The sequence below is a fragment of the Coregonus lavaretus genome (assembly GCF_964263955.1).
Source record: "Coregonus lavaretus genome assembly, chromosome: 31".
NCBI classification, from domain to species: Eukaryota; Metazoa; Chordata; class Actinopteri; order Salmoniformes; family Salmonidae; genus Coregonus; species Coregonus lavaretus.
This window is the reverse complement of record NC_140018.1, coordinates 671,427-691,621: the sequence shown is the minus strand read 5'-3', so window position 1 is coordinate 691,621 and position 20,195 is coordinate 671,427. Positions and strand designations below refer to the sequence as shown.

General features: G+C 45.7%; 1 protein-coding gene across 1 annotated transcript in view; it reads right to left on the bottom strand.

Moving 5' to 3' along the window:
- Nucleotides 1-19,913, bottom strand: part of LOC311107193 (fibronectin type III domain-containing protein 4-like) — a gene marked incomplete at both ends in the record, with an annotated part of 83,488 nt that extends 63,575 nt beyond the window's left edge. The window contains one exon of the mRNA XM_084149681.1: nucleotides 19,838-19,913. Within this exon, the coding sequence (XP_084005807.1) occupies nucleotides 19,838-19,913 (76 nt within the window). The remainder of the gene's footprint in view (nucleotides 1-19,837) is intronic.
- Between the last annotated feature and the right edge of the window lie 282 nt (nucleotides 19,914-20,195).

Below are 20,195 nucleotides of genomic sequence, written 5' to 3'. Positions count from 1 at the left end.
AGAGGACCACACTGAGTTACAGAGGACCACACCGAGTTACAAGAGGACCACACTGAGTTACAGAGGACCACACTGAGTTACAGAGAACCACCCTGAGCTACAGAGGACCACACTGAGTTAAAGAGGAACACACTGAGTTACAGAGAACCACCCTGAGCTACAGAGGACCACACTGAGTTACGGAGAACCACACTGAGTTACAGAGGTCCACACAGAGTTACAGAGAACCACACTGAGTTACAAGAGGACCACCCTGAGCTACAGAGGACCACACAGAGTTACAGAGAACAACACTGAGTTACAAGAGGAATACACTGAATTACAGAGGACCACACTGAGTTACAGAGAACCACACTTAGTTACAGAGGACCACACTGAGTTACAGAGAACCTCACTGAGTTACAGAGACCCACACTGAGTTACAGAGAAGCACACTGAGTTACAGAGGACCACACTGAGTTACAGAGAACCACACTGAGTTACAGACGACCACACTGAGTTACAGTGGACCACACTGAGCTACAGAGGCCCACACTGAGCTACAGAGGACCACACCGAGTTACAAGAGGACCACACTGAGTTACAGAGGACCACACCGAGTTACAAGAGGACCACACTGAGTTACAGAGGACCACACTGAGTTACAGAGAACCACCCTGAGCTACAGAGGACCACACTGAGTTAAAGAGGAACACACTGAGTTACAGAGAACCACCCTGAGCTACAGAGGACCACACTGAGTTACGGAGAACCACACTGAGTTACAGAGGTCCACACAGAGTTACAGAGAACACACTGAGTTACAAGAGGACCACCCTGAGCTACAGAGGACCACACAGAGTTACAGAGAACAACACTGAGTTACAAGAGGAATACACTGAATTACAGAGGACCACCCTGAGTTACAGAGAACCACACTTAGTTACAGAGGACCACACTGAGTTACAGAGAACCTCACTGAGTTACAGAGACCCACACTGAGTTACAGAGAAGCACACTGAGTTACAGAGGACCACACTGAGTTACAGAGAACCACACTGAGTTACAGAGGACCACACTGAGTTACAGTGGACCACAATGAGTTACAGAGGCCCACACTGAGCTACAGAGGACCACACCGAGTTACAAGAGGACCACACTGAGTTACAGAGGACCACACCGAGTTACAAGAGGACCACACTGAGTTACAGAGGACCACACTGAGTTACAGAGAACCACCCTGAGCTACAGAGGACCACACTGAGTTAAAGAGGAACACACTGAGTTACAGAGAACCACCCTGAGCTACAGAGGACCACACAGAGTTACAGAGAACCACACTGAATTACAAGAGGTATACACTGAATTACAGAGAACCACACGGAGTTACAGAGGAACACACTGAGTTACAGAGGACCACACTGAGTTACAGAGGAACACACTGAGTTACAGAGGACAACACTGAGTTACAGAGGAACACACTGAGTTACAGAGGACCACACTGAGTTACAGAGGAACACACTGAGTTACAGAGGACCACACTGAGTTACAGAGGAACACACTGAGTTACAGAGGACCACACTGAGTTACAGGAGGACCACACTGAGTTACAGAGGACCACACTGAGTTACAGAGAACCACACTGAGCTACAGAGACCCACACTGAGTTACAGAGAAGCACACTGAGTTACAGAGGACCACACTGAGTTACAGAGAACCACACTGAGTTACAGAGGACCACACTGAGTTACAGTGGACCACACTGAGTTACAGAGGCCCACACTGAGCTACAGAGGACCACACCGAGTTACAAGAGGACCACACTGAGTTACAGAGGACCACAATGAGTTACAAGAGGACCACACTGAGTTACAGAGGACCACACTGAGTTACAGAGAACCACCCTGAGCTACAGAGGACCACACTGAGTTAAAGAGGAACACACTGAGTTACAGAGAACCACCCTGAGCTACAGAGGACCACACTGAGTTACGGAGAACCACACTGAGTTACAGAGGTCCACACAGAGTTACAGAGAACCACACTGAGTTACAAGAGGACCACCCTGAGCTACAGAGGACCACACAGAGTTACAGAGAACAACACTGAGTTACAAGAGGAATACACTGAATTACAGAGGACCACACTGAGTTACAGAGAACCACACTTAGTTACAGAGGGCCACACTGAGTTACAGAGAACCTCACTGAGTTACAGAGACCCACACTGAGTTACAGAGAAGCACACTGAGTTACAGAGGACCACACTGAGTTACAGAGAACCACACTGAGTTACAGAGGACCACACTGAGTTACAGTGGACCACACTGAGCTACAGAGGCCCACACTGAGCTACAGAGGACCACACCGAGTTACAAGAGGACCACACTGAGTTACAGAGGACCACACCGAGTTACAAGAGGACCACACTGAGTTACAGAGGACCACACTGAGTTACAGAGAACCACCCTGAGCTACAGAGGACCACACTGAGTTAAAGAGGAACACACTGAGTTACAGAGAACCATCCTGAGCTACAGAGGACCACACTGAGTTACGGAGAACCACACTGAGTTACAGAGGTCCACACAGAGTTACAGAGAACACACTGAGTTACAAGAGGACCACCCTGAGCTACAGAGGACCACACAGAGTTACAGAGAACAACACTGAGTTACAAGAGGAATACACTGAATTACAGAGGACCACCCTGAGTTACAGAGAACCACACTTAGTTACAGAGGACCACACTGAGTTACAGAGAACCTCACTGAGTTACAGAGACCCACACTGAGTTACAGAGAAGCACACTGAGTTACAGAGGACCACACTGAGTTACAGAGAACCACACTGAGTTACAGAGGACCACACTGAGTTACAGTGGACCACAATGAGTTACAGAGGCCCACACTGAGCTACAGAGGACCACACCGAGTTACAAGAGGACCACACTGAGTTACAGAGGACCACACCGAGTTACAAGAGGACCACACTGAGTTACAGAGGACCACACTGAGTTACAGAGAACCACCCTGAGCTACAGAGGACCACACTGAGTTAAAGAGGAACACACTGAGTTACAGAGAACCACCCTGAGCTACAGAGGACCACACAGAGTTACAGAGAACCACACTGAATTACAAGAGGTATACACTGAATTACAGAGAACCACACGGAGTTACAGAGGAACACACTGAGTTACAGAGGACCACACTGAGTTACAGAGGAACACACTGAGTTACAGAGGACAACACTGAGTTACAGAGGAACACACTGAGTTACAGAGGACCACACTGAGTTACAGAGGAACACACTGAGTTACAGAGGACCACACTGAGTTACAGAGGAACACACTGAGTTACAGAGGACCACACTGAGTTACAGGAGGACCACACTGAGTTACAGAGGACCACACTGAGTTACAGAGAACCACACTGAGCTACAGAGACCCACACTGAGTTACAGAGAAGCACACTGAGTTACAGAGGACCACACTGAGTTACAGAGAACCACACTGAGTTACAGAGGACCACACTGAGTTACAGTGGACCACACTGAGTTACAGAGGCCCACACTGAGCTACAGAGGACCACACCGAGTTACAAGACGACCACACTGAGTTACAGAGGACCACAATGAGTTACAAGAGGACCACACTGAGTTACAGAGGACCACACTGAGTTACAGAGAACCACCCTGAGCTACAGAGGACCACACTGAGTTAAAGAGGAACACACTGAGTTACAGAGAACCACCCTGAGCTACAGAGGACCACACTGAGTTACGGAGAACCACACTGAGTTACAGAGGTCCACACAGAGGTACAGAGAACCACACTGAGTTAAAAGAGGACCACCCTGAGCTACAGAGGACCACACAGAGTTACAGAGAACCACACTGAGTTACAAGAGGAATACACTGAATTACAGAGGACCACACTGAGTTACAGAGAACCACACTGAGTTACAGAGGACCACACTGAGTTACAGAGGAACACACTGAGTTACAGAGGACCACACTGAGTTACAGAGGAACACACTGAGTTACAGAGGACCACACTGAGTTACAGAGGAACACACTGAGTTACAGAGGACCACACTGAGTTACAGAGGAACACACTGAGTTACAGAGGACCACACTGAGTTACAGGAGGACCACACTGAGTTACAGAGGACCACACTGAGTTACAGAGAACCACACTGAGCTACAGAGACCCACACTGAGTTACAGAAACCACACTGAGTTACAGAGGCACACACTGAGTTACAGAGGACCACACTGAGTTACAGGAGGACCACACTGAGTTACAGAGGACCACACTGAGTTACAAGAGGACCACACTGAGTTACAAGAGGACCACACTGAGTTAGAGAGGACCACACTGAGTTACAGAGGACCACACTGAGTTACAGAGGACCACACTGAGTTACAGAGAACCACACTGAGTTACAGAGAACCACACTGAGTTACAGAGGACCACACTGAGTTACAGAGGACCACACTGAGTTACAGAGGACCACACTGAGTTACAGAGGACCACACTGAGTTACAGAGAACGACACTGAGTTACAGAGGACCACACTGAGTTACAGAGAACCACACTGAGTTACAGAGACCCACACTGAGTTACAGAGAACCACACTGAGTTACAGAGGACCACACTGAGTTACAGAGGACCACACTGAGTTACAGAGGACCACACTGAGTTACAGAGAACGACACTGAGTTACAGAGGACCACACTGAGTTACAGAGAACCACACTGAGTTACAGAGACCCACACTGAGTTACAAGAGGACCACACTGAGTTACAGAGGACCACACCGAGTTACAAGAGGACCACACTGAGTTACAGAGGACCACACTGAGTTACAGAGAACCACCCTGAGCTACAGAGGACCACAGTGAGTTACAGAGGAACACACTGAGTTACAGAGAACCACCCTGAGCTACAGAGGACCACACTGAGTTACAGAGAACCACTTTGAGGTACAGAGGACCACACAGAGTTACAGAGGACCACACTGAGTTACAGAGAACCACTTTGAGGTACAGAGGACCACACAGAGTTACAGAGAACCACACTGAGTTACAAGAGGACCACGCTGAGCTACAGAGGACCACACAGAGTTACAGAGGACCACACCGAGTTACAAGAGGACCACACTGAGTTACAGAGGACCACAACGAGTTACAAGAGGACCACACTGAGTTACAGAGGACCACACTGAGTTACAGAGAACCACCCTGAGCTACAGAGGACCACACTGAGTTAAAGAGGAACACACTGAGTTACAGAGAACCACCCTGAGCTACAGAGGACCACACTGAGTTACGGAGAACCACACTGAGTTACAGAGGTCCACACAGAGTTACAGAGAACCACACTGAGTTAAAAGAGGACCACCCTGAGCTACAGAGGACCACAAAGACTTACAGAGAACCACACTGAGTTACAAGAGGAATACACTGAATTACAGAGGACCACACTGAGTTACAGAGAACCACACTGAGTTACAGAGGAACACACTGAGTTACAGAGGACCACACTGAGTTACAGAGGAACACACTGAGTTACAGAGGACCACACTGAGTTACAGAGGAACACACTGAGTTACAGAGGACCACACTGAGTTACAGAGGAACACACTGAGTTACAGAGGACCACACTGAGTTACAGAGGAACACACTGAGTTACAGAGGACCACACTGAGTTACAGGAGGACCACACTGAGTTACAGAGGACCACACTGAGTTACAGAGAACCACACTGAGCTACAGAGACCCACACTGAGTTACAGAGAACCACACTGAGTTACAGAGGCACACACTGAGTTACAGAGGACCACACTGAGTTACAGGAGGACCACACTGAGTTACAGAGGACCACACTGAGTTACAAGAGGACCACACTGAGTTACAAGAGGACCACACTGAGTTAGAGAGGACCACACTGAGTTACAGAGGACCACACTGAGTTACAGAGGACCACACTGAGTTACAGAGAACCACACTGAGTTACAGAGAACCACACTGAGTTACAGAGGACCACACTGAGTTACAGAGGACCACACTGAGTTACAGAGGACCACACTGAGTTACAGAGAACGACACTGAGTTACAGAGGACCACACTGAGTTACAGAGAACCACACTGAGTTACAGAGACCCACACTGAGTTACAAGAGGACCACACTGAGTTACAGAGGACCACACCGAGTTACAAGAGGACCACACTGAGTTACAGAGGACCACACTGAGTTACAGAGAACCACCCTGAGCTACAGAGGACCACACTGAGTTACAGAGGAACACACTGAGTTACAGAGAACCACCCTGAGCTACAGAGGACCACACTGAGTTACAGAGAACCACTTTGAGGTACAGAGGACCACACAGAGTTACAAAGGACTACACTGAGTTACAGAGAACCACTTTGAGGTACAGAGGACCACACAGAGTTACAGAGAACCACACTGAGTTACAAGAGGACCACGCTGAGCTACAGAGGACCACACAGAGTTACAGAGAACCAAACTGAGTTACAAGAGGACCACACTGAATTACAGAGGACCACACTGAGTTACAGAGAACCACACTGAGTTACAGAGGACCACACTGAGTTATAGAGAACCACACTGAGTTACAAGAGGACCACACTGAATTACAAGAGGACCACACTGAGGTACAGAGAACCACACTGAATTACAGAGGACAACACTGAATTACAGAGAACCACACTGAGTTACAGAGAACCACACTGAGTTACAGAGAACCACACTGAGTTACAGAGAACCACCCTGAGCTACAGAGGACCACACTGAGTTGCAGAGGACCACACTGAGTTACAGAGGACCACACTGAGTTACAGAGGACCACACTGAGTTACAGAGAACCACACTGAGTTACAGAGGACCACACTGAGTTACAGAGAACCACACTGAGTTACAGAGGACCACACTGAGTTACAGAGGACTACACTGAGTTACAGAGAACCACACTGAGTTACAGAGGACCACACAGAGTTACAGAAAACAACACTGAGTTACAAGAGGACCACACTGAATTACAGAGAACCACCCTGAGCTACAGAGGACCACACTGAGTTACAGAGAACCACACTGAATTACAGAGAACCACACTGAATTACAGAGGACCACACTGAGTTACAGAACCACCCTGATCTACAGAGGACCACACTGAGCTACAGAGGACAAATCTGAATTACAGAGGACCACACTGAGTTACAGAGAACCACACTGAGTTACAAGAGGACCACACTGAGTTACAGAGAACCACACTGAGTTACAGAGGACCACACTGAGTTACAGAGAACCACACTGAGTTACAAGAGGACCACACTAAGTTACAGAGGACCACCCTGAGTAACAACAGGACCACACTGAATTACAGAGAACCACCCTGAGCTACAGAGGACCACACTGAGCTACAGAGGACCACACTGAATTACAGAGGACCACCCTGAGTTACAGAGAACCACACTGAATTACAGAGAACCACACTGAATTACAGAGGACCACACTGAGTTACAAGAGGACCACACTGAGTTACAAGAGGACCACACTAAATTACAGAGAACCACACTGAGTTACAAGAGGACCACACTGAGTTACAGAGAACCACCCTGAGTTACAAGAGGACCACACTGAGTTACAGAGAACCACACTGAGTTACAAGAGGACCACACTGAGTTACAGAGAACCACACTGAGTTACAAGAGGACCACACTGAATTACAGAGAACCACACTGAGTTACAAGAGGGCCACACTGAATTACAGAGAACCACACTGAGTTACAGAGGACCACACTGAATTACAGAGGACCACACTGAGTTACAGAGAACCACACTGAATTACAGAGGACCACACTGAGTTACAGAGAACCACCCTGAGCTAGAGAGGACCACACTGAGCTACAGAGGACCACACTGAATTACAGAGGACCACACTGAGTTACAGAGAACCACACTGAATTACAGAGAACCACACTGAATTAAAGAGGACCACACTGAGTTACAGAGGACCACACTGAGTTACAAGAGGACCACACTGAAATACAGAGAACCACACTGAGTTACATGAGGACCACACTGAGTTACAGAGGACCACACTGAGCTACAGAGAACCACACTGAATTACAGAGGACCACACTGAATTACAGAGAACCACCCTGAGTTACAGAGGACCACACAGTTACAGAGGACCACACTGATTACAGAGGACCACACAGAGTTACAGAGAACCACACTGAGTTACAAGAGGACCACACTGAATTACAGAGAACCACCCTGAGCTACAGAGGACCACACTGAGTTACAGAGAACCACACTGAGTTACAGAGAACCACACTGAGTTACAAGAGGACCACACTAAGTTACAGAGGACCACCCTGAGTAACAACAGGACCACACTGAGTTACAGAGAACCACCCTGAGCTACAGAGGACCACACTGAGCTACAGAGGACCACACTGAATTACAGAGGACCACACTGAGTTACAGAGAACCACACTGAATTACAGAGAACCACACTGAATTACAGAGGACCACACTGAGTTACAAGAGGACCACACTGAGTTACAAGAGGACCACACTGAATTACAGAGAACCACACTGAGTTACAAGAGGACCACACTGAGTTACAGAGAACCACCCTGAGTTACAAGAGGACCACACTGAGTTACAGAGAACCACACTGAGTTACAAGAGGACCACACTGAGTTACAGAGAACCACACTGAGTTACAAGAGGACCACACTGAGTTACAGAGAACCACACTGAGTTACAAGAGGGCCACACTGAATTACAGAGAACCACACTGAGTTACAGAGGACCACACTGAATTACAGAGGACCACACTGAGTTACAGAGAACCACACTGAATTACAGAGGACCACACTGAGTTACAGAGAACCACCCTGAGCTAGAGAGGACCACACTGAGCTACAGAGGACCACACTGAATTACAGAGGACCACACTGAGTTACAGAGAACCACACTGAATTACAGAGAACCACACTGAATTAAAGAGGACCACACTGAGTTACAGAGGACCACACTGAGTTACAAGAGGACCACACTGAAATACAGAGAACCACACTGAATTACAGAGGACCACACTGAATTACAGAGAACCACCCTGAGTTACAGAGGACCACACAGTTACAGAGGACCACACTGATTACAGAGGACCACACAGAGTTACAGAGAACCACACTGAGTTACAAGAGGACCACACTGAATTACAGAGAACCACCCTGAGCTACAGAGGACCACACTGAGTTACAGAGAACCACACTGAGTTACAGAGAACCACACTGAGTTACAAGAGGACCACCCTGAGCTACAGAGGACCACACTGAGTTACAGAGAACCACACTGAGTTACAGAGAACCACACTGAGTTACAAGAGGACCACACTGAGTTACAAGAGGACCACACTGAATTACAGAGGACCACACTGAATTACAGAGAACCACACTGAGTCACAAGAGGACCACACTGAGTTACAGAGAACCACACTGAGTTACAAGAGGACCACACTGAGTTACAAGAGGACCACACTGAATTACAGAGAACCACACTGAATTACAGAGGACCACACTGAGTTACAGAGAAACACCCTGAGCTACAGAGGACCACACTGAGCTACAGAGGACCACACTGAATTACAGAGGACCACACTGAGTTACAGAGAACCACACTGAATTACAGAGAACCACACTGAATTACAGAGGACCACACTGAGTTACAGAGGACCACACTGAGTTACAGAGAACCACACTGAATTACAGAGGACCACACTGAGTTACAGAGAACCACCCTGAGCTACAGAGGACCACACTGAGCTACAGAGGACCACACTGAATTACAGAGGACCACACTGAGTTACAGAGAACCACACTGAATTACAGAGAACCACCCTGAGCTACAGAGGACCACACTGAGTTACAGAGAACCACACTGAGTTACAAGAGGACCACACTGAGTTACAGAGAACCACACTGAATTACAGAGAACCACCCTGAGCTACAGAGGACCACACTGAGTTACAGAGGACCACACTGAGTTACAGAGGACCACACTGAGTTACAGAGGACCACACTGAGTTACAGAGAACCACCCTGAGCTACAGAGGACCACACTGAGTTTTCAGAGGACCACACTGAGTTACAGAGGACCACACTGAGTTACAGAGGACCACACTGAGTTTTCAGAGGACCACATTATACGCTGTAACTGTACTCTATCAAATGGCCTTGTAGAACAGAATACATGACAAGCTTGTCAGCAGCCATTTCTATTTAATCAACTCATTACTCATCTAGCTACTTACGTACTGCTTGGCAAGCATCAGACATGCCAGAGTGTGCTACTACAGCAGGGTTTCCCAACCCTCTCCCCAGAGCCCCGCCAGACATTTCACATGTGGCAGTACCTGGTTCCATTAGTCAACTAATCATCAAGCCTTTGACTGGTGGAATCAGGTGTGTCAGTTTATGGTTATCAAGGGAAATAAAGTATTATTTCTAACAAAGATATCTATATATATTTTCAGGATGCGCTGCAGTGCCTTAGACCGCTGCGCTACTCGGGAGGCCAACCACTATCTTTTTTAAACCATGTCTATCTTTATTTCCCAAACACAATTCAAACACGATCACAATTGCTTTTTTGTCTTTTAATAATTTTAAGCATATTTTAACACAGGCTTAAAGTGGAACTGACAGCATTTTAGCAACATTAAATCTTAAAATCTGTTCATATCAGTGGAGTCTCCTCAGAGGAGGAAGGAGAGGACCATCCTCCTCAGTGAATTTCATAAAATAAAATAAAAAGTAAAACATTGAAAAAGTTATCATTTTTAGATAAAACTATTCTAAATATAGTCACATGTCACCAAATAATTGATTAAAACACCCTGTTTTGCAATGAAGAACAGTAGCCTCAACAGCACTCTGTAGGGTAGCACCATGGTGTAGACAGAGGACAGCTAGCTTCCGTTCCTCCTCTTCAATACAAAACCTAGGAGGCTTTTAATTCTCACCCCCTTCCATAGACTTACACAGTAATTATGACAACTTCCGGAGGACGTCCTCCAACCTATCAGAGCTCTTGCAGCATGAACTGACATGTTGTCCACCCAATCAAAGGATCAGAGAATGAATATAGTACTGAAAGCATAAGCTACAGCTAGCTAGCACTGCAGTGGAGAAGGAGAAGCGAGAGAGAGAGATTGTCATTTTTTTTCAGTTTCACTTACTTAGCTAGCAAATGCAGCTGGCTAGCTTAGTTACTCAAACACCCGGCTCAAACAGAGAGATGCTATGTTAGCTAGCTGGCTATGACTATCCAACACAACTCTGGAACTCTTCCAAGTCTGCTAAATGGCATATTATTATTATTATTATTATTATTATATTATTATATTATTATTAAGTCAAGGTAAGCTTTTGGTTTTATTAATTTATTTCCACCGGGGCCCGCCGGTGTAACTGCTTACTGACTGTACACTGTAACGTTACTGCATGATTGTAGCGGGTTTACTAACGCATTAGTTCTATTAGCTATGTTGACTAGGACGTTACTTTAGCTAATATGGTGACAAGGATGTAGGCTGTGTGTAGCGGTTATGAAATAGTTTGGAAAGGTTTTTTCGCCAGGTCACATACAACTGATGTGTTGTTCATTGAAGTCAACAAACGAAGGGAAAAGGTGAGAGGAGGAGAGTGCATAGAGGCGAGAAGGAATACAACGTGGCTGCTATGAAAGTGAACTGTGTTTATGCGTGATCAGGGGTGTATTCCTTCCTCCGATTCTGTTGAAAAACATTTCACTTTCACAAACTAAACGGGAATAAAAAAAACTGAATTTGTCCAATAGAAACTCTTGTTTGCAACTGTTGGACTAATGATTACACCGTAGATAAGCTAGATGCAGGCAAGAGTGTGCAAGGTGGTACTGAATGTGTCACTGTCTGTCCATATGTCACTGTCTGTCACCTCAAATTTTTCTCTTGAACCTGTGTGCACCTACGTTGTAAACTTTCATTCATAGGCTAGGTTGTAGCAACCTCATGATGGGTATAGAGAAAATTTGAGTATCATGTAGTAGCCTAAACCTATCGATGTTACGTTGAACTGGGTGAATGGAATATGAATGATAGTCGTCCAACATGCTGTAATAGAAATAAGTCCATGCTCATGAGAAAAAAAAATCGTCCTCCCTCATCATAAACGGCACTGACCGCCACTGGTTCATATACACCACCACAACTGAGTTACAGTTCATATAAGGAAATCAGTCAATTGAAATTAATTCATTAGGCCCTAATCTATGGATTTCACAAGACCGGGCAGGGGTGCAGCCATGGGTGGGCCTGGGAGGGCATAGGCCCACCCACTGGGGAGCCAGGCCCAGCCAATCGGAATTAGTTTTTTTCCCTGCACATAAAGGCTTTATTACAGACAGAAATACTCCTGTTTCATCAGCTGTCCGGGTGGCTGGTCTCAGACGATGCCGCAGGTGAGGAAGCCGGATGTGTGGGTCCTGGGCTGGCGTGGTTACACGTGGTCTGAGGTTTTGAGGCCGGTTGGACATTCCTCCAAATTCTCTAAAACAACATTTGAGGCGGCTTATGGTAGAGAAATGAACATTAAATTCTCTGGCAACAACTCTGGTGGACATTCCTGCAGTCAGCATTCCAATTGCATGCTCCCTCAAAACTTGAGACATCCCGTGGCATTGTGTTGTGTGACAAAACTGCACATTTTAGAGTGGCATTTTATTGTCCACAGCACAAGGTGCACCTGTGTAATGATCATGATGTTTGATCAGCTTCTTGATATGCCACACCTGGTCAGGTGGATGGAGAAATGCTCACTAACAGGGACGTAAACAATCCTCACTAGCATCATGCTGGTATAATTCAAAGCGTAAATGATTGTTTGTCTCAACACTGGTAAATTTCCACCTGAGACAATGGTTAACAGTGAACATGGCTTAACACCTTTCTGTGGTTAGGCTAACGCCTTGTCACAAAGCCACTGTCTTGATGATACAGAGGTTGTTGATTCTGCTCACCCCAAGTCTTTAGTGTCACACAATAACACTAGAGCTAACATTAACATAAATACCGGTGACACAATGGTGTGGGGGGTAAGGAACAGGTGGAAACGCCCCATAACAACCCTATTTCTCTTCTCAGTTTCGCACCATTCGGACGGAGAAGATCAACCCAAGGTTATTTAGCCTATTATAACCCCTGCTGATGCCTCCTGTTCGTGTGTGTGTGTGTGTGTGTGTGTGTGTGTGTGTGTGTGTGTGTGTGTGTGTGTGTGTGTGTGTGTGTGTGTGTGTGTGTGTGTGTGTGTGTCAGTTTTGTATTCTGCACAGGGACTCTACCGTGGGGCAAGTGACCATGGTGACATTGCAGATGTCGGTGAGTCGGTGACACAGTCGAGGGAAATGACCTTGTTTCTGACACCATTTTGGACCACGTCTTGTCGTATTCCTTCCTGTCTTGTCGTATTCCTTCCTGTCTACATTTCTACAGTAGCCTGATAGACAGGTTAGCTGACAACGTCACGAAAAATATGATGCTCACGCTTCAACGGTGCAGAAGTCTGTGTGTTGTGACTCTGGATGGCCAGACTGCTACAATGACAAGGAGCTTGTTTCAGTTAGTTTTTATCTTGTTCTTGATACCGTGTCTTGTTTTGAGGTGTTTTGACTGATATGGCTCAAATTAGCTAGGTAGCTAACCAACAACTGTAACAATGTGTTGTGCAAATGTGTGCAAATGTATTTATGTTTTCAGTAAACATTGGAGACGAAATATAGTTTAAATGTTGTCAACAATCTAAGCCAACCCCGTCTGTTCTGCCTCCATAGTTGCACACGCGTTGGTTTTGTTGTTAAACAACCAACCCGTCTATGAGCAGACCTCACTTTATTCAGAGACCAAATTCCACTTTTCTCTATGGTGGCACAGTCTGGCTGGATGTGACATGTCTGACATGATTTGACCTGTTAGCTAGTATCGTGTCCCGTCGGCTGTTGGTGGTTATTGCTGGCAAACAAAGAGTCCGCTTACCTTGATTAGAAGTTTTTATTCGTATCACAAGTTTACAGCATAAGTTACAGACCCGCGGTGTCTGGAGAAGCACCGTCCCAAAATAATCTGAATGCTTCTGCCGCCTCTTTCTCTAGCTCATACTTATAAACAATGGCAAAAATATGGGTTGCTCCCTCTTTCGTCCAATCACCTATCCCCCCTGGGGCGTCACCCTACAACTGCTACATTTAAACTAAGATAAACAGTTTTTCTTTGTCCCTCTTGACTAGTCATAATCTTCATACACGACACTAGCTGCAACAATGATAGGTGGGCCTAGAGCGAACCATTCATTTATACATTATTTTCCCACTGTAACAGATATTTCACACATTAAATTCTTCATCTATTCATTGCTGTCATGCAATTTAATCTTTCAAATAAAACTCAATGGGGAACTATAAAACTTAACACAAGTCATTTATTTTCTGTTTGCTGTTCAAATTAATATGGGACGGACTGTAAATCCCAACGGTCTCGTTTCTGCTTTGATGACAATAGGCAACATTACTGCCACAGCTATTTCATCATCCAGGCCCATTTGCAACGACCCATTCATGAGAGTCCTAATTGTTATTTTAATGGTATTCTGGATTTTGATGGCTCTGAGAATTTCCTTTTCCCGCGGAGATTAAACATCAATGCGCGTTTTCAGGTTCCAAAAATTCTTCCATTTAAGAATGATGGAGGCCACTGTGTTCTTGGGGAACATCAATGCTGCAGAAATGTTTTTTTTTTGTACCCTTCCCCAGGTCTGTGCCTCGACACAACCCGATCGAACATCTCTGGAGAGACCTGAAAATAGCTGTGCAGCGACGCTGCCTATCCAACCTGACAGAGTTACTTTACAGCTACTCTGTAGGCTATCCTATCTAGGTTAGCCTACTTGCTTGCTCTCCATAGGATACCTTTTAGTGGCCACACTTTTCACGCAGGGGGGGGCACCTTTATTTAACCAGGTAAGCCAGTTAAGAACAAGTTCTCATTTACAACTGCGACCTGGCCAAGATAAAGCAAAGCAGTGCGATAAAAACAACAACAACACAGAGTTACATATGGGGTAAAACAAAACATAAAGTCAAAAATACAACAGCAAGGGAGCGTGAACAGGGCGGGACCAAAGTTGGGGAAAACGGAACATTTGCTGCATTCTTATTACCACTCATCCACGCCAGGCATGTGCTTCTTCATCTGTTCACGGCAGTGCATGATAGGCTACTGGACTGGTCAAGAATCGCCCAAAGACGCTGTTTCTAGGGACCATTTGTAATAGGCTATAGGCCATGGGGTAAGCTATTGAAGAATTTGATGGACTATTATAGGACTATTTCCGTGCCCTAGACAGTGGACTGTGACGAAGCGGGAATCGCGCTCTTGTCATAAACGCGCATTATTTATAAATTGTTTAGGGTGTTCATGTTTCTCATGTGGGTCTAGGCCCTAGTAAATCAGTTCTACAACATGTATATATTGCTGTTCCTTTTTGCGTTCGCCAGTAGGCCTATCATCAGAATTTACTGTGTCTAAAAAAGCCTCATCATGTGTCGATGAAATGTTTGTTTGGAAAGGTATTTCCTGCCAGAATATGCGGCCATTTGGCCTACAATTCTGTCTAGCCTCAGAGTGCACAGATTCATCGCAACACTCACAAAATATAATCTCTATTTATTTAACTCAATTTAAGGTTTCCTTGCTTCACATTTCCCGCATTGTGTCGGAGGTCGGTGTGTCTGTGTCAGTCAATCTGCTATGGTTGACCATTCCTATATCCTAGGCCCGAGACTATCACTTTGTCTTATGAGAAAATACTTCTGTTACACATATACAGTGCCTTCAAAGAGTATTTACACAGCTTGACTTTCTCCACATTTTGTTGTGTTAGAGGCTGATTTTTAAATGGATTACATTTTGATTTTGTGTCACTGATCTACAAACAATACCCCATAATGTCAAAGTGGATTTAAAAAATATATTTTATTTGACAAATTAATTAAAAATGAAATGGCTGAAATGTCTTGCGTCAATAAGTATTCAACCCCTTTGTTATGGCAAGCCTGAATACTTTTTAAAGATGACTGGCAAAAGTATCAAACAACATAACACTTAATAATAATAATAATAATAATAATAATGCTCATTTAGGCTTCATTACATTTTGTGAAGATGTCATTTTCTGGCCACAGAATGCAAGGATGACATCACTTCAGGGCGAAAAGAACAATGACTTACTACAAGGAACACAAGCTACAGACATGACTTACTGCAAGGAACACAAGCTACAGACATGACTTACTGCAAGGAACACAAGCTACAGACATGACTTACTGCAAGGAACACAAGCTACAGACATGACTTACTGCAAGGAACACAAGCTACTGCCATGACTTACTGCAAGGAACACAAGCTACAGACATGACTTACTGCAAGGAACACAAGCTACAGACATGACTTACTGCAAGGAACACAAGCTACAGACATGGCTTACTGCAAGGAACACAAGCTACAGACATGACTTACTGCAAGGAACACAAGCTACAGACATAACTTACTGCAAGGAACACAAGCTACAGACATGACTTACTGCAAGGAACACAAGCTACAGACATGACTTACTGCAAGGAACACAAGCTACAGACATGACTTACTGCAAGGAACACAAGCTACACCCATGACTTACTGCAAGGAACACAAGCTACAGACATGACTTACTGCAAGGAACACAAGCTACAGACATGACTTACTGCAAGGAACACAAGCTACAGACATGACCTACTGCAAGTAACACAAGCTACAGACATGACTTACTGCAAGGAACACAAGCTACAGACAGACCTACTGCAAGAAACACAAGCTACACCCATGACTTACTGCAAGGAACACAAGCTACAGACAGATCTACTGCAAGGAACACAAGCTACACACATTGCTTTTTAATGTTCTAGATCAGAAATAACACTGGCATGATTTGAGAAGACACTTGTAAATCTGGGCAATAAACACGTATGTCAATAATGATTACTCGTACGCCGATGATGAGATATGGTCTAGCTTGCTAACTAACATACTGTATCAAGGATACTAAATCAACCCGGACCAAAATATTACTGTAGATCATTTTATTATGTATTATTTAGCAGTTGAATAAAGAAAGGTTTGGAAAAACAGGGAAACCTTTGCCTGTCACCTTTAATGACAGTCTCTTCATAAGGAGATCGTATAGGGAGCTTCCTCACATCAATGCCTTGTTAGTAAGATATATTAAGGTGAGTAATTCAGTAACCATGTGTTAATAATCACTGGCTAATTAGGAACAGGTTATAGGTTACTTATAAAAGTTGAGGTAAACAATCAGGTCATTAAAATATGCCAGATATGAGTCTGAATCATTTGTGATTACTTGATAACAATTCAGCACAACATGGTGCAGCAAATACAGCTGCACCCACAGCATTAACCCCCCATCCTACCCACAGCATTAACCCACCAACCTACCCACAGCATTTACTCACCAACCTACCCACAGCATTAACCCACCACCTACCCACAGCATTAACCCACCAACCTACCCACAGCATTAACCCACCAACCTATCCACAACATTAACCCACCAACCTACCCACAGCATTAACCCACCAACCTACCCACAGTATTAACTCACCAACCTACCCACAGCATTAACCCACCAACCTACCCACATCATTAAACCACCAACCTATCCACAACATTAACCCACCAACCTACCCACAGCATTAACCCACCAACCTACCCACAGTATTAACCCACCAACCTACCCACAGCATTAACCCACCACCTACCCACAGCCTTAACCCACCAACCTACCCACAGCATTAACCCACCAACCTACCCACAGCATTAACCCACCAACCTACCCACAGCATTAACCCACCAACCTATCCACATCATTAACCCACCAACCTACCCACAGCCTTAACCCACCAACCTACCCACAGCCTTAACCCACCAACCTACCCACAGCCTTAACCCACCAACCTACCCACAGCATTAACCCACCAACCTACCCACAGCCTTAACCCACCAACATACCCACAGCATTAATCCACCAACCTACCCACAGCATTAACCCACCAACCTACCCACAGCATTAACCCACCAACCTATCCACAGCATTAACCCACCAACCTACCCACAGCCTTAACCCACCAACCTACCCACAGCATTAACCCACCAACCTATCCACATCATTAACCCACCATCCTACCCACAGCATTAACCCACCAACCTACCCACAGCATTAACCCACCAACCTATCCACATCATTAACCCACCATCCTACCCACAGCCTTAACCCACCAACCTACCCACAGCATTAACCCACCAACCTACCCACAGCATTAACCCACCAACCTACCCACAGCATTAACCCACCAACCTACCCACAGCATTAACCCACCAACCTACCCACAGCATTAACCCACCAACCTATCCACAGCATTAACCCACCAACCTACCCACAGCATTAACCCACCAACCTATCCACAGCATTAACCCACCAACCTACCCACAGCCTTAACCCACCAACCTACCCACAGCCTTAACCCACCAACCTACCCACAGCCTTAACCCACCAACCTACCCACAGCATTAACCCACCAACCTACCCACAGCCTTAACCCACCAACATACCCACAGCATTAATCCACCAACCTACCCACAGCATTAACCCACCAACCTACCCACAGCATTAACCCACCAACCTATCCACAGCATTAACCCACCAACCTACCCACAGCCTTAACCCACCAACCTACCCACAGCATTAACCCACCAACCTATCCACATCATTAACCCACCATCCTACCCACAGCATTAACCCACCAACCTACCCACAGCATTAACCCACCAACCTATCCACATCATTAACCCACCATCCTACCCACAGCCTTAACCCACCAACCTACCCACAGCATTAACCCACCAACCTACCCACAGCATTAACCCACCAACCTACCCACAGCATTAACCCACCAACCTACCCACAGCATTAACCCACCAACCTATCCACAGCATTAACCCACCAACCTACCCACAGCATTAACCCACCAACCTATCCACAGCATTAACCCACCAACCTACCCACAGCATTAACCCACCAACCTACCCACAGCATTAAACCACCAACCTACCCACAGCATTAACCCACCAACCTACCCACAGCATTAAACCACCAACCTATCCACAACATTAACCCACCAACCTACCCACAGCATTAACCCACCAACCTACCCACAGCCTTTAACCCACCAACCTACCCACAGCATTAACCCACCAACCTATCCACAGCATTAACCCACCAACCTACCCACAGCTACAGCGCATATGTCTGCACCCACAGCATTTACCCACCAACCTACCCACAGCATTAAACCACCAACCTACCCACAGCATTAACCCACCAACCTACCCACAGCATTAAACCACCAACCTATCCACAACATTAACCCACCAACCTACCCACAGCATTAACCCACCAACCTACCCACAGCCTTTAACCCACCAACCTACCCACAGCATTAACCCACCAACCTATCCACAGCATTTACCCACCAACCTATCCTCCACGGGGACTGCGCATACAATGTCCCCATGTGCAGTTGGATATTATATTTTGACACAGTGATTGAGAGAGGATTGCTAGAAACAGTTAATTAGAGACTATAACCAAACATATTCTATATTCACTTACTTGCTCTGACCAAGAACATGTCGCTGGCGAAGAGCAACAGGATCACACAGTTCACAAACACCAGCACACAAGACATGGCTTGGTGTTTTAGTCTTCTCAGATCTATAGATCAAAATGTATAGATGTCCGATATTCAAGCACCCACTTGTAGGCTACTTAATTCATAGCATATTGCTTTTTTTTTTACTATTAATTTCCCGAATCATCCCTTATTATCCAAGCGACCATCGAAACCGTTGAGTCGAAGTATTCAGAGTAGATCAATTAACTTCAGGTATGTGACAAAAGAGATCATATTGACGAACATTTTGTCAACACTTCCCGGTACATTCATGTCCACAATAATCCCATATGTATT